The sequence below is a fragment of the Spermophilus citellus genome (assembly GCF_964194105.1).
Source record: "Spermophilus citellus genome assembly, contig: SCAFFOLD_36, whole genome shotgun sequence".
NCBI lineage: Eukaryota > Metazoa > Chordata > Mammalia > Rodentia > Sciuridae > Spermophilus > Spermophilus citellus.
Window position 1 is genome coordinate 1,907,828 of NW_027673039.1, and position 16,268 is coordinate 1,924,095.

General features: G+C 52.7%; 1 protein-coding gene across 1 annotated transcript in view; it reads left to right on the top strand.

The window, feature by feature from the left end:
- The window catches only part of LOC308640196 (ruvB-like 1), a gene marked incomplete at both ends in the record, with an annotated part of 30,259 nt that extends 27,263 nt beyond the window's left edge, over positions 1-2,996 (top strand). The window contains one exon of the mRNA XM_081312188.1: positions 2,839-2,996. Within this exon, the coding sequence (XP_081168314.1) occupies positions 2,839-2,996 (158 nt within the window). The remainder of the gene's footprint in view (positions 1-2,838) is intronic.
- Positions 2,997-16,268: the final 13,272 nt, after the last annotated feature.

The window sequence follows — 16,268 nt, forward strand, 5'->3', positions numbered from 1 at the left end:
GGCCATTGCACCAGTGGCAGGAGCCCCCAGAATCTGCATCACTGTACTCCCGCTCCGGTACCTCGCCGCTACTCAGCGTGCAGCGCAGACCGCGGGGCGGTCCGCCGACCAGGCTCTGCTACCCTCAGTGCGGAGAAATCGCCCGTGACCGAGCCCCCGCAGCCGAACCCCGCACGATGTAAATCCGTCCTCTAGATTCTGGAGCACCTCAATTTCACTGGAAATTCCCAACAAGGTAGTTTTCAGCCATTTCACCTCGTCTTTCTCCCGCACAGTGACGCAGCGCACTGGGGTGATGCACTCCCATCGCCGCCATCTTCCCTTCCTCCTTTTTTGTATTTTATTTAGAGACAGGGTCTCCCCAAATTGCCAAGGCTGGCCTCCAACTCTCAATCCTCCTGCCTCAGCCTCCTGAGCTGCTGGGATTATACGTGTGTACAACCACACCTAGGCTTTACATTTAAAATTTTTCTCTCTATTGTTTTTTCTTAATTTATCTTTTTCTTTTCCCTTTTCATTTCCTATTTTTCAGGGTCTCACTATGTTCCCCAGGCAGTCCTGGAACTCCTGGGTTCAAACCATCCTCTTGCCTCAGTATCCAGAGTAACTATGGCTAAAGATGTGTGCTATGGTGCCTGGCTTACTTTTCCTTATTTAAACATGTGCCAATGATTTTATTTATCTCAATAATTAAACATATGAACCATATTCCAACAGCTCAGGAGGCTGAGGCAGGAGGATAGAAAGTTGGAGGCCAGCCTCAGCAACTTAACCAGACACTGAGCAACTCAGTGAGATGCTGTATCTAAATAAAATATAAAAGGGGCTGGGTATGGGGCTCAGGGGTTGAGGGCCCTGGAATTCCATTCCTGGTACCAAAAAGAACCAAAAACTGTGACCAATAAGATATCACAACCTTTCAAATACCTGGATATTATTATTTTTAAGAACTTAAATTTAAAAAAGGAAACACCATTTTTCTGGGCTGGGACAGGGGCTCAGTGGCAGAGCACCCACCTAGAATGTGTGGGGCCCTGGGTTCTATCCTCAGCACCACATAAAAATTAAAAAAAAGGTATTATGTCTATGTACAACTTAAAAAAATAATTAAAAAAAATTTCTGTGAGACAAAAACTTGATAAAATGGCCTTCACACAGATGCTTGTGTGGCTCAGCAGGAACTGAAATGTTTCAAAATTTGAATTAGTATTGGTCACCAGGCACATTTGATGGGAGTCGCCCTTGGGATTGGGGGGGTGGGGACACAGCAGGGGCTTTTGATGGCAGCTGGTGAGGAGAAATTTCTAGATCCTGCCACAGAATGAAAGGGCAGGATGTGGCCTCCCCTCAGACAGGAGCCTTCTGTCCCTGCACTTTTGAATTCCTGCAAAGCTGCAGAGGGAGGGGGAGAAGGTCATCTGTCCCCATCTGTGCCACTCCTTTGATGTGATAAAGGTCCCTGTCAGGGACTTAGAAACCTGAGCCAGCAGATGAAACCTGTGTCCTTTGTGCTGACATGGCCAGAGACAGCATCTGCAGCCACTCTACTGGCCACCAGCTGGGCCCACTGTCCGCCAGGCCTTTCTTTGTCTACTTGTCACCATCGAGACACTTCCAGAAAAATATGAATGGTTGAGAGACGGGGATGCCTTTCTTCCCCTCCTGAAGGAATTTCATGTCACTGTCCCCTGACAGTGAGTATGGGCAGGCATTCCATTTGGAGGAATTTCCTCTTTGCAGAATAGAAAAGGTTCTATTAAAAACATCAAAGTAGGCTTAATAGCCCAGAATTTTCCAAGATTGACACAGTTTTCTGATACCTTTATGTTGTCTGGCTAATTTCTTTCTTTTCTTTTTTTTTTTTTTTTGGAGCGGGGATTGAACCCACGGCCCTCGAACCCTGAGCCCCATCCACAGCCCTATTTTGCATTTTATTTAGAGACAAAGTCTCCCTGAGTTGCTCAGGGCCTCAGTGTTGTGGATGCTGGCCTCTAACCCATGATCCTCCAGCATCAGCCTCCAGAGCTGCTGGGTCTCGAGGTGTGCACAGCTGCTCTGGTCTTTGTTTGGGAAGTTTGTCTTGGTGTTCAGGAGCTGGGAATTTGGTCCATCAAACACAGAATGTGGCTTCTCTTTTGGGTGTCTTCCAAAAGCCCCATTTATAGGCTCTCAGGTGGACCGCAGGCAGAGGAGAGCTGGTCCTTAGCTTCCTGTCTTGATTGTCCTTGTCCTGGTTGAGTTTCTGGAGAAGAGAAGGCAAGGGATGGCTTGATAAGATAACATCCCCCTTGAACAGTGAGAAGTGGCCTGAGTGTCTGATCCTGTGGTCATGTGTCTCTGCCTTTGGGACATTTCCCTATCACCTCACAGGGAGCCTGATGGCCACCTGCCAGCAGAAGTCCTCTGTGGCCTTCCCATTTGTCAGGAGAGCAGTGACCCTCAACTCTTCCTTTTTTTTTGTTGAGGAGGGGCAAAGGGATTGAACCTGAGGCATCTAAACATGGAACCACCTCCCAGCCCTGTTTTGTATTTATTTGGAGACAGGGTCTCACTAAGTTGATCAGGGCCTCACTGAGTTGCTGAGACTGGCCTCCAGCTCACCATCCTCCTTCCTCAGCCTCCCAAGCTGGGATGACAGGCGTGGGCCACAACTCCCTGTAATGTCACTCTCCACCCATGGTGGTGTCTCCGCATTGTATATTGGAGGGTGACTTCTCAGTTCTTGTGCTTTTTGTGTTTGAGGTAAGATGGTTGTTGTTGGGGAGGAGATGGATGTGAAGAGAAGGATGGTTCCGCTTCTCACCATGTCCCCATTGGCCGTCCCTCCCAGGACTGCAGATAAAGAGGCTAAGGAGGTCTACGAGGGGGAGGTGACAAAGCTGATGCCATGTGAGACCAAGAACCCCATGGGCAGCTATGGCAAGGCCATCAGCCACGTGATCATAGGGCTCAAGACAGCCAAGGGCACCAAGCAGCTCAAGAGGAGTCCATCCTGAGCCCTGTCCTCAGCACTGTGGCACTGGGCAGGTAGTGTGACCTCTGTGTTCCTCTTTCCTTGGCCTCTGCACTGTTCATGCCATATGGGACACTCAGGATAACACTGTGTAGTATAAAGTGACACCTTGTAGAGGGCTTGGACATAGGTCCCTTCATGAGGTAGCTCTTCCTTCTCTCATTGCTCCTGGGAGTTGTGTGGTGAAGTCAAGAAATTGCTTCTGCCATCTCGTCCCCCACATGATGACCATTGGGCAGCCAGGCACATTGGAGCATGCCTGTCATCCCAGCTGTTCAGGAGGCTGAGGCAGGTGGATCACATGATGGAGGCCAGCCTCATCAACTTAGTCAAGGCCCTGAGCAGCTCAGGGAGAGCCTGTCTCTAAATAAAATAAAAAATGGGGCTGGGGACAGGGCTCAGGTGTCTGTCACCCCTGGGTTCAATTCCCAATTCTGCCCCTTCACCTCCCCAAAAAGTCAAAGTGGACATAATTTTTTTTCTTTCTTTTTCATTATGTTTTTACTCATCCACTGTTGTTATGATTGACTCACACTAGTTCTGTACCTGTCCCCTGTTGCCTGGCCAGGTCCCTAGGTGTAGGCTTGGGGAGGTATTTTACCTGTGGCTCCTCACAGCTGTGTGCCCGTGTGTGTAGGCACCGTGAATCTCATTTCCCCTGTTTTCTTGATCAAGGCCTCAGGCTCAGAAAGAGGCTCCACAGTCATTCTGCGTCCAGTGTTTGGGGCAGGATTATTGCAAGTCCTCTGGTGCTGGGTGTCCCCTGTAAGTCTTCTGAGCTCTCTGGAACTCAGTTTCTCACCTCTAGACCACTATCCATCCACCATAGAATCTCTCCATCTTTGCCCCTTTTAAAATTTGATGGTTCTTTGATTCTCTGAAGTGGTTTCTAAGTCACTGCTTTATGGAGATCATGAATATGTCACTTCTTCCAAGGGCTATTTCTCTGTTTCCTAACGGGGCCTTCGTCTCAGGAGCTTGGCTCCGCAAACCTCTCTCTCTCTCTCTCTCTCTCTCTTTAATTCCTCACCACATCCTGTCCACCCTGTGTTAATGAGGTTATGAGAAGTTGGCCACTTCTCCGGGATGACACCTTGAACCAGTTCATCTGGAAAATCAACTGTATAAAGTGCCAGAGATGAAAAGAGAAAAACTGTCCTCTTCAACGTAGGAGAGAGGACACAGGAACACAGTGGAAACTTGAGCCATCCATTGGTCTGCTCCATCCAGCTTCTCTAAGAAAAGAGCCTAATGGAGAAGAGGAAAATCATCTTCCAAAACAAAGGTGGTACCCACCTCTGATCCCAGCAGCTCGGGAGGCTGAGGCAGGAGGATAGCGGGTTCAAAACCAGCCTCAGCCAAAGCGAGGCCCTAAGAAACTCAGTGAGACCCTGACTCTAAACAAAATGACATACAGGGCTGGGGATGGGACTTGGTGGTTGAGGGCTCCTGAGTCCAATCCATGGTAGCTCCAGCCCCCCCAAACCAAAGTCTTTCTGGGCAGTTTCCCACATGGATGAGATATTGGGACAGAAGGACCTCAGGTGCATTGTGTGGAGTTGTGAAGTGTCTGAATTTGAAGGAGGCTTGTGAATCCTGGCCTGGGGACTCCCCAGCCCTGACCTTGTTTGCACAGTGCCCCAAGGAGGCCAGAGAGGCTGGGCCCTGGTGAGCTCCTGGCAGCTCTGTTGGGGTGCAGTTGTGAACACAATCCACCCATTTTAAGTGTGTGTGGCCCGCAGGATTTTAATGCATAACATAGTTTACACCCCCATCTTATTTCTAGAACATTGTCATGACCTTCCAAGGGACCTCATTCCCATGAATGGCCAACTGCTGTCTCTCCCCCTGGCCTGTGGCCACCACATACCTACTTTGTTTCTGGATTGACCTTTTAGGGGCCCTGTCCCATCAAGGGAGCCCTGCACTGTCCATGTCGTGTCCCCTGAGCCCCCGTTTGACTCTGGACTCTGTCTGAGAAAGAGCTCACATGTGTTTCCACAGGGTGGCCATCTGTAACAGCTGCTCTGAAAGCTCAGCCTCAGGACCTGTCTGCCAGCCAGGTCCCGAAGAGGTTGCTGTGCTTGCGTAGTGCACACCCCTGGGGAAGAGCAAGGCCCTGTCGAGCACCGTCACTCTGAGATGTGTGTGGTCATCCTCAGGGGCCGGAGGGCACTAGGATTTGCTTTTTTTAAAGAGAGAGAGAAAAAGAGAGAGAGAGAGAGAGAGAGAAAGAGAGAGAGAGATAGAGAGAGGATATATATATATATATATATATATATATATATATATATACACACACACACATACATATATTTAGTTTTCCGTGAACACAACATCTTTGTTTGTATGTGGTGCTGAGGATCAAACCCGGGCCGCATGAATGCTAGGTGAGCACGCTACTGCTTCAGCCACATCCCCAGCCCCTAGGATTTGCTTTTTTTGTGGTCCTGGGGCTCAAACCCAGGGCCCTGGCCATAGAAAACTAGCGATCTGCAACTGAGCTGTGTCCCAGCCCCAGGGCCTAGCTCTGTGGTCTAAACTGGCCTCCAGCTGTCACATAGAGGAGGAGACCAAGGCCCAGAGAGCTGGAATCACAAGCCACGTCAAATGCAGCCTCAGGTGGCTAAGCAGGAAGCTCTGGTGTCCCTAAGCCAAGGACTGGAGCTGCAGTGGTGATCCTGGAGGGTGCCGTGGGGCATAGCCACGGACACATGTCCCCTCTAAGGGCAGCTGGGTCCCTGTGAGAATGCTCCTACCACTTTGCAACCCCTGAAGGCAAGGCAAGGAAGAGTAATGGTGACGTTCTCTTGTCCCCTGCAGGCACACACGGTCACCCTGAGGTTCACCTCCTGGTGTGCTAAACCCTCAGTCCAGGCTCTTGTGCCCTGGCACATACCTTCATACCCACCCACTCCTAGGGTCACTGGCTACCTCAGGTGTCTGTCTGTCTCTTGTGTTTAGTCCTGTGAACTGAACCCATAGTGCTTAAGCAGGGAGCCAGAACCCTGTCCTTTTTATTTTGCTTTGTATTGTTTTGAGAGTCTCCCCTTGCTAAGTTTCTGAGGCTGGCCTCCAACTTGGCAATCCTCCTGCCTCAGCCTCCTGAGTCCCTGGAATGACAGGTGTGCACCGCTGTGCCTGGCCCCTCAGGTCTCTTATGGAAAGGAGCCTTCCCTCGGGGTCAGAAGGAACTGGAACATGCATCATGGATGTCTGAGTCCCCCTTTGTCTGGTTTGGTTTGGTTTTAGCTGAACCCCAGCATTTTTGAAAGTCTGTAGGAGAAGTGAGTAAAGGCCAGGGACATCATCTACATGGAGGCCAACAGCGGGGCTGTGAAGGTATGCTCCCCGGGGACAGTGGCACGCCAATGTGTCTGCCAGAGGGAGACCTGGGTGACCAGGGCATCACTTTGCTCAGCGGGGATGGGTGGGGGAAAGTCAGCAGCTGTCCCTTTACCTAAGTCACCATGGTTTTTCTCTGTCTTCCTCTCCCAGTGACTTAAGCAGGCAGAGTGTGCAAAATCCAAACCCTGTGGGGGACAGGGACCAGACAGCCTTTATCCCTTCCCACTGCACCAGGCGGCATCTTCCATCTTCCTTTATCTCCCTGGTGTCCCTCCCTGAATACCGAGCCTGGGGACACTGCCAGGTGGCTCCTCCTGTATCTGCTGCTGTGTCCCATGGTGGCTGCACATCCCTGGTGCATGGATGAGCCTAAGGCCTCATGTCACCCATAAATCACCACCTAGAAGAGCCCGGGCCCCTGGCTCCAGTGAGTCCCCTGGATGCTCCTTTATCAGGAGTGAAAAGAAAGGGGAGAGAATCTTCCAGAAAGTTTCAGGTGTTGCCCGGGTGGGTATGGGAGCCCAGCATGGCACCAAGCTGCGGGGCGCAGACAGAGGGCACCATTGGGGGCCCCAGGTGGGCAGCGGGGACCTTTCTGTCACTGAGCTCTGTGTGGTCCCAGTGCCCCGTGGTGTGCTGGCAGAGGCAGGGCAGGTGCGACTCCTAGGCCACAGAGTTTGCCCTGGAGGCTGAGGAGGACATGGCCTGCCCAAGGGCAATGTACAGAAGGAGGAGGTCATCTAGGATGAGACGTTGCATGACCAGGACGTGGCCCACGCCAGGCACCAGGGACAGGCCCTGCTGGTCCAGCGCATGCCCAAGGCCCTGGGAACCAGTTGTCAGGGCTGTGCTGTCCTCCTGGAAGCACTCTGGGAGGCTCAGCAATGAGCACAACATGAGCTTTGGCCCCTTTGTTCCAATGTCCAGATGCTGTCACAGCTGATCTCTGGGCATTGTCTGCCCCTGGCTCCCTGCCAGCCTTCTGGGGGCTTCTCTCCACCTTGGGCTGGGGGTTCCTGCTGGGACCCTTCACAGGGCTTCAGACAGCCTCTTGGAGGCTCTGGCCTCTGCAGATCCTGAGCCCTGAGTCCTCCAGCTCCCAGCTGGTGCTGCTCTGGGCCCCACTGGACAGAGTCAGGTTTGTGCTTCATCCTGAAGTGGGCCTCCTCCTCCCCACCAGGAATGGGCTTTCTGCTGGGAATCTGGTTTTGCTTTTTGTCCTTTGAACCTTTGCCCAGGAGAGGCAAGAGACTGTTGGGATTGGAGTTTCATCCTACCTGGCCGGAGGTTTTTTTTTTTTTTTTTTTTTTTTTTTTTTTTTTTTTTTTTTTTTTTTTGTACTGAAGCTTAAACCCAGGGGTGCTTACCCATGGAACCCCTTCCGCAGCCCTTTTTATATTTTATTTAGAGACAGAGTCTTGTTGAGTTGCTCAGGACCTCACTAAGTTTCTGAGGCTGGCTTCCAACTTGTGGTCCTCCTTTCTCAGCCAATCAAATTGCCAGAATTTTTAAAGATATGTGCCACCACGCATGACTCTGCTTGATTCTTGCAGGTCAGGGGAACCTCAAGGGGATCCTTCTGAGTTCAGGAGCCCCTCATCCTTTCTAGGGGAGCTGTGCGTGGCCTGTTCACCTCAGGCTTCCAAGTTGAGTGACATCAGGGACCCGCAGGAGGCAGGAGGATGGGCTTTGGTAGCTGCCTTAGAAAGTCCTCTCTCCTAAGGGGGGACAAGACATCCTGTCTATGATGGGCCAGTTGATGAAGCCAAAGAAGACAGAGATCTCTGGGAGGACACGTGGTGAGGCCTGAGCCTGGAGCCGAGTTGAAGCCCAGCCTCTGACGTGGTCCTGGCTCTGAGCACCCCCCACTGCATGGTGCTGAGTCTTCACTCCCTTTAGAAGCCGTGGCCACACTGTGTGCTCTGGCCCCACTGAGGTCAGCATCTGTTTCCTTTGAGGTCCTAGAAAGGTATCGACTTTGACACAAGGCCATGGGTCTTCCTTGCTCCTTTGTGGACTTATTTATTTATTTTATTCTGGTGATTGAACTTGTGGGGCCCTCGACCACTGAGCTCCATCCCAGCACTTTTATTTCTTATATGCCTGTTTTCTTTGTTTTTTAGATGAGGGTACAGGGATTCAATTCAGGGGTTCTTGACCCCTGAGCCCTGTCCCCAGCCCTATCCTGTATTTTACTAATAGACAGGGTCTCAACTGAGTTGCTCAGGGCCTTACTAAGTGGCTGAGGCTGGCTTCCAATTTATGATCCTCCTGCCTCAACCTCCCAGGATGCTGGGGTTATAGGCGTGTGACACCACACTTGGCATGATTCTTGTTTTAAAATGATGACATCAAACCTGGAATGGGTCCACTACCCAGCCTGGGGTCAGAGAGCCAGTAGGAGAACCAGCCTGCAGGGTTGGATCTGGAGGGAAATGAGGTGTGGAGAAGAGAGCAGGTGGCATTTCCTGCACTGGCTGGGACCTTGTCTGAGGCGAGATCAACAATGTGGTGAACAAGTACATCGACCAGAGCATGTCCGTGCTGTTCGTGGACGAGGTGCACATGCTGGACATCGAGGGCTTCAACTCCCTGCACTGAGCTTGGAATCTTCCATTTCTCCCATCGTGATTTTTGCCTCCAACCAAGGCAATTGTGTTATCAGGTAGGTGTTGCAGGTTGTCCCTTGTCCCTGGGCCTGTCCCCACCCAAGACGTCACAAGTCAGGATGGGATGAAGGGAGTGCATGTTGCCCCTGGGAGGAGACAACAGGGCGACTGAAGGCTGCAGCTGCCCTGTCCTGATGGGCAGGGTCTCCACGGACCTCTGAGGCTCGACATTCCTGTGGGGAGCAAAGGCCTGAGGGGGTGGGGCCAAGCTGGTGACCTGAGTGTCAGCTCCCTCACACTGGCTCATAGGTGGGAACACAGGTTTTTCTGTGAATTTGTTCTCCTTAGCTCCCCCGTGAAAGCAGTGTGCATCCTGCCATGTCACCTACAATGGGGTGTGATTTTCATTCCTGTGGCTGGCCCTGCTGTGGGGTGTCCCTGGTTGTGTTCCTATGTGAACATGGAAAAGTGACGTCCATTCATTTCCCTTTCTCCCAGTCCCGCCCCTGCCTTCCATTTGTCTCATTGAATGAAATTCTATTCTCTTCCTCCACCTCTGCCCACTATCTACTTCTCCACTCTGGCCCATGTCCCCACACCCTGGCAGCTAAGGTCCTGCCCATGTGGGGGATGCCTCCATGTGCTCATGCACACTGTGCTCAGCCTACTGGGGAGGAACCTTCTGGAATGGCCAGCTGTCAGTGGCTGCCCCCTCCCACTCACTCAGTGGCCCTCTAACCCTGAGATGATGGGCAGTGATGGGGATAGGCTGAAGGGACCAGGAGCCAACAGAAGGCTCTCAACGGCCCAGCTGGAACAACCTGAGCAAACAGAGAGAGTCGTTCTGGGTTGTCACCCAGTGTGCAGTGATGTGAGTCACACTGACATTAGAGGAACTTGGTTAACACAGGGGCTGGGCTCGGCCACCTGTGGGTTCCAAGTCAATGAGGTAAATGTGCACCCCAGCACACTGAGCCCATGACGCCACCCTCCACAGATGGACAGGAGAGGAGGGACCATGTGGTCTGAAGCATCCTCTCAGCCCAACCAGGAGGTGGTCAATGCCAACTGGACATGTCCACAGCAAGTGCCTCAGCAGACACAAGGGTATAGTGGACTCCCCAAACCCAGGGTCCCTGTCAGGCCATGAGCTCAGCTGAGGGTCATGAGCAGAGCACCTGACCAGTCCTCCCCCAAACTGTTGAGGTCATGAAAAACAAGGGCCATTGAAGAAAAGGTCACAGCCCAGAGAAGCCTCTAGAGATGGGATAATAAGGTCCCTGGCTGGTATTTTAGGACAAAAAAAGGGGCATCAGGTAAAAAGGAAGGCGGTGGGTGCAGATGGTGACTGGGTGCCAACTACAAAGGATGATGGGTGACACACAGGAATGCACTGCCACCATCACACTGCTCTGCAAATCTAAAACAGTTCTAAAATTCTAAGTGCCCCCCTTGTGGCCCTGGTCATCGATCCCAGGACCTCACATGGTTGTAAAATGTTCCAAGAAGCCGTTGCAGTGGGGCTTGCCTGTCATCCCAGCAGTTCCGGCGGCTGAGGCAGGAGGATTGCAATTGGAGGCCAGCCTCAACAATTTAGCCAGGCTCTAAGGAACTCAGCAAGACCCTGCCTCTAAATAGAATATAAAATAAGGCTGAGGATGTAGCTCAGAGGTTGAGTGACCCTGGGTTCAATCCCTGACACGCCCCCCAAAAAATGGAAGCCGACTGGCCGTGAGAGCCAAGCGCAATCTGGGCCGCACCCCCTCCCTTGGTGCGTGGAACTGGCCTCACTTAAGTCCTGGGTATTTGGAGGTTGATGCACGTCTTCAGATTTGACCTCTAAGGGCAGGTTTTGCCCCGGCCCCTCTTCTGACCCAGGCCTCAACCTTTCCCAGAAACAGGCCAGAGGCTGCAGTGACAGCAGGCCCCAGCTGTGGGTTAGGACAGAGATTTCCTGGTGACCAGAGGGGTCTTCTCATTCCTGCTCCTCAGGTGTCCGGGAGGTGGCCCACTGGCTCTGGGCAGAGGTGGCCCTTGGTGGGCAGGTGGGTGGCCAAAGGGCCTGATGACCACATTCATTTCCCAGAGGAAGTTTTGACGAGTGACGATCGCCCAAGGTGGGCAGTGTCTCCATCCATTATGGGCAGGACACAGCCTGGGTGGGAACAGGGGATTTGTCACATCTTATTGCGCTGACACGCCATCTAGCGGCCATGACAGCATCCCCAATTTTTGCACCATTTCAGCTTGAGCCTGAAAAATGGTTGTGATGTTTAGGTGAAGGGGGGGTGGGAGGAGGGCGGTGGTCCCCGGAAATGTTTGAGGTGGTCACAGCTGGGCCCAGGCTCTTCGGTGCCTCCCAGCACGGGATTGGGTGGCCCAGCAATCCCAGCTTCTTGCCAGCTCTCAGGGGCCCCTGTGGGAGTGGGAACGCAGGACAGGAAGGGGCTTTTTTTTTTTTTTTTGGCACCAGAGACTGAACCCAGGGTCCCTTACCAACTGACCCCCGTCCCCAGCCCTTTTTATATTTTATTTAGAGCCAGGGTCTCTCTGAGTTTCTCAAAGCCTCTCTAAGTTGCTCAGGCTTGCCACCCACTTTTAATCCTCCTGCCTCAGCCTCCCAAAATGCTGGGATGAAAAGTATTTCCAATCCAGCCAGGCTCCTTTCTATTATTGAGCCTCAGTTTCCCCGTCTGTAAGATGGGCCTCTGTCTCCTATCACTCGAGGTGTGTGATCATATCCCATGGACCTGGGAGGTGATGTGTGATCAGCCACCCAAGCATCCCGGATTGAGAGGAGCCCCCAATCCGGGCCCCTCCTGGAAGAGGACCTGGCAGTCTGTCAATAAGGAGACTCTCACCGGTCAGCTCCAACCTCCCCTCCCAGATGCTGGGCTTAGAAGAAAAATCTCCATTTGGGGGATAAGAACCGGAGGCCTGAGGAGGGCCCCAGAGCCTAGGATCAGACCAGGGGAAGTCACTGGCTCCACCCAGTGTCCCCACTGGGAGAAAGACCCTGGGATGCTGCCCCAGGGCTGCACCGAGGGGAGGGAGCAGCGACCTTCCTCTGTCCCAGGCCTTGGGAAGCAGAGCCTGGGACAGAGGGCAGAGGCCATCCTTCTCCCCGCTCACCCATAGGTCAGCACTGTGCCTTGGCCCCTCCCCAGGGTGATTCACCAAACTAACACCTCCTATTTGGAGGACTGCACGCAGACTGCAGGGTGAAGGAGGCCACCGGCGGGGCCTCTGTCACCCTCCTCACCACAGCAGGCGGTGATTAATGGGCGGCTGGTGGCCAGGCGATGGATGCAGCTGTCACTGTGCCCAGCTGTGTTGACTCCCGGCCCAGCCCCATGAGATCAATGGGCTGCAGCGGCTGGGCCAGTGATAAGATGGGTCCATGTAAGCCCGACAATTGCCTGCTCCATCACCTGCCCTCGTTGTCACCGTCACTCCGCAAGTGGGCAGATTGGCGCCTTCAGAGTCACGTGATTCATGGGAACACTGGTGGCATTGGAGAGAGATGTCGCTGTACCCTGTGCGGGACGCAGGGGACACAGGGGACGCAGGGTGGCTGTAGGCCTGGGGACACGCAGAGGGACCCCTAGAGCTCGGGAACCGTGCAACGCTCATCCAAGGACCCAACGAACTTCAGCAGGGGTGGGGGCGGGGGTGGGAGCGCAGTGACAACCAGGCAGGCTTCCCGACCCCACCGCTGCCTGCGCGAGACTCAGCCACCATCCTTGTCCCTTGTGGACCACTTTCCCCATTGCTTAGCCATTGGAGAACGTCAGATCCCAGCCGGGCGCCTGTCAACCTAGACTGGAGGCTGAGGCTAGAGGATCGCAAGTTCGAGGCCAGACTCCGAACTTAGTGAGACCCAGTCTTAAAAATTGAAAAGGGATGTGGTGTGGTGGCCAGCGCCCCTGGGTTCAGTCCTCGGCACCCGAATTCTGTCGCAGGGGGTCTCCACCGCAGGGGCGAATCCCACACCCACTGCACCCGCTCTCAGCCACCAAGAGGCAGCTCTGGCCGAGGGCCCCCAGCACTCTTCACCCTAGGCGGGAACTTGTCGCACTCAGGATGTGGTGGCGATAAGCTGCCAGGGTCTCAGGGCTCCCACGCACCATACTCCACTACTGTGCCGTTCCTCCAGGAGACCGGGGAGACCCCTGAGGTGACCTGACCCCTAGGCAGTGTCCCTGCAAACCAGCGGCCTCTTGGCTTCCCGAGCCCAGTTCGACCCGCGTAGCAGCAGCAACGGCCACCGGGCGGGGGATAGCCCGGCCCCCTAGAAAAGCCGAACTGCAAGCGTGGACGAGGTGGGGACCTCGGCCTGGTCATCTGGGTCTCAGGCAACCCGCAGCAGAGACGTGCTATCCCCTCCTCGCGGTTCTCACGGGCTCTGCCACTGCCTCCGAGAAGCGACGCGAGGCCAGTGACGCAAGGCTGCAGCACCCCCTCGCGGACGCACAGGCACAGCGCGGTCCCGGCTCTGCCCATGCCCTGAGCACTCCCCCCGCCCCCCCCCCCGGGCGTGGCCACACGCGCCCAGCTCTTGCGCCATCCGCTCCGCATCAGGACCACAGCAAAGCATAGAGAGGTGCCCCTGGGGGAGCCGTCCAGGAAGGCCACTCCTGCAGTAGTTGTGCGCAGGCTTAGGGGTGGGGTTTGGCTTGGAATATGGTTAATGTTTAAGAAAACATCGGAGGAGCCGGGCGCGGTGCGGCGAGTGGGGTGTGGCTGTCATCCCAGCGACTCTGGAGGCTGAGGCAGGAGGGTCGCCAGGTGGAGGCCAGCCTCAGCAACTCAGCGAGACCCTGTCTATAAAGAGCTGGGACAGGTCGGCTGGTAGGCGCCCCTGGGTTCAGTCCCTGGGACCACAACCCAGGAAGGCACCGAAGGGGTTCTCAGTGGAACTTGCCTGGTGATGCCTGCCCTCTGCCTCTGGTCCCCAACCACAAGCTACCCAGGCCTCCTCTCTGGAGACCCCAAACCAGATCAAGGCGTCTGTCCAACATTGACTTTGAGACTTATCAAGTGCAAGGCTGAAGAATCTCCGTTGAACCCTAAGATCCTGCCGTCAGGCACTCCCTGTCATCCCATCATCCTCTGCGCTGTGCATGCCAAGTCCAATGTCCTGTGTTTTGGAACTGCACACGCAATACCTCAGTCCCTGAAGACTTCAAGATACACGCCATCACCGGGTGTTCAGTGTATTCTCTTTAATTTTTAGGGACTGGAGATTTAGCCAGGGGTGGACGATCACGGAGCCACATCCCAGCCCTATTTTTTGAGACAGGAGTTTGCTAAGTTCCTGAGGCTGGCCATGAACTTGTGATCCTCCTGCCTCAGCCTCCCAAGTTGCAACACCTGTGTGTGAAACGGCAAAAGGCAGGTCGCATTTTCACCAGGACTGTGCTGAAGGATCAAATGGGTAAATGGGGCAGAGAGTCTGAAAGGTGGACAGATTTGAGAGTTCCCACAGCCATAGGCTAGGTCTCATCATGAAAATACACTGAAGTTTCAATGCAAAAATAAAGTTATCCTAGTGCAACTTACCGCCATGCTGGCCAGAGAGAAGGCCAAGTTTTTCAAGGGTACCAGGACTTCACTCTGCCCACACTCAAGGACAGCTGCAGTGTAAATGGCCATTTCTGTCACTGTTTCTTCAAGGCTGTCAGCACCAGGGCAAGTGCTCAGCAAAGGCAGAATGTTGGCCACGAGGGATGCTGCCAAAGGCCTGACCTCCGGAGGAGAAAGGATCCTGCTATCTTCAATTAACCTGCTCACAGCCTCACATTGCTGACACAAAAGAAGTTTTTCATGTTAGGATATGTCAAAAAGGAATACTATGTGAATTTGGGGTTTTCTCTTTGAAAGTCACCCATTTCAATACTGAGTACACATCAAATATCAAGGTAAATACAATTAAAGTATCACTAATGGAGAGGAAATTCTTCAAGAAAGAGAATTTTCATATAGAAACACAACAACCACATTCCTGTACAGATCTTGATACTCTGTTTTGGTAAACATTAGATAATGTTCCTGAATCTGTAAGGTTTGGGTTAAACAGAAAACAGTGCTTCCACACAACTAGGGTACACCCTCTATTCTAGATAGGAAATTACGAAGGAGGGCATAATTCCTATTATCCTGATAAGAATAAAAGTTTGTGACTTCTACTATGCTCAAAAAGTCCCTCCCAATCATGAGACTGAAAGGAAGCCTCAATGTGTCACTCACCTCTGGCTTAGGGTGGAGTTTTGCATTGTGAGAACAGTGTAGAGCAGCCATTCTCTGAACAGCGCCAGCAGCATATAGACCACCTGTTGAGCTCTGGAGCTTCTGCAGGCCTGGGGCAGAGCATGGAGTGGGCATTCAGAAGCTACACAGCACTACCAGAGAAACCTTCCCTGGGCCATACACCATGGGCCTCCACGCACAGGACTGGGGCTACGAGTTCATAAGACTTGCTCAGGTTAACCTCAGTGCACAGGGGTGAGACAGCCATGATGGAGCAACAGAAGTCAGCACCTATTCTCCTCTGACTACTTCACTGGTCTTGGAAATGTTTCCTGAGAAGAGATAGAAATTTCTATTTTCTCTTCCTGGCATGAGGCCAGGATAAATAGGGACTCAGAAAGCAAGACCAGAACAATTTAAAGATTAGAATCCTGGGGCTGGGGATGTGGCTCAAGAGGTAGCACGCTCGCCTGGCATGCGTGAGACCCAGGTTCCATCCTCAGCACCACATACCAACAAAGATGTTGTGTCCGCCGAGAACTAAAACATAAATATTAAAAAACTCTCTCTCTCTCTCTCTCTCTCTCTCTCTCTCTCTCTCTCTCTCTCTCTCTCTCTCCCCTCTCTCACTCTCTCTTAAAAAAAAAAAAGATTAGAATCCTGGGGCTAGGGTTGTATCTCAGTGGTAGAGTGCTTGCCTAGCATAGGTGAGGAACTAGGTTTGATCCTCAGAACCACATAAAAATAATTAATTAAATTAAGGTATTATGTCCCTCTACAACTAAAAATATTTTCTAAATATTAGAATCCTAAAACTTTGTATCAACATCAAAATAGACTCATAAGCATATATGTGGATTGTGAATTACATAGCTATACATTTTGCTAATTGTGCTGACGTGTTTCATTCACTAGGGAGGCCATGGGTATCTGCCTCCTGGCACATAGTGTTACTCTAGGGGCTGTTCAGAGGATTTCTCCACAATACCTGCATCCTTTGATACATCAGGGAAGATAAAGGTGTGAGGGGCTCCACCTGGCATCAGGGA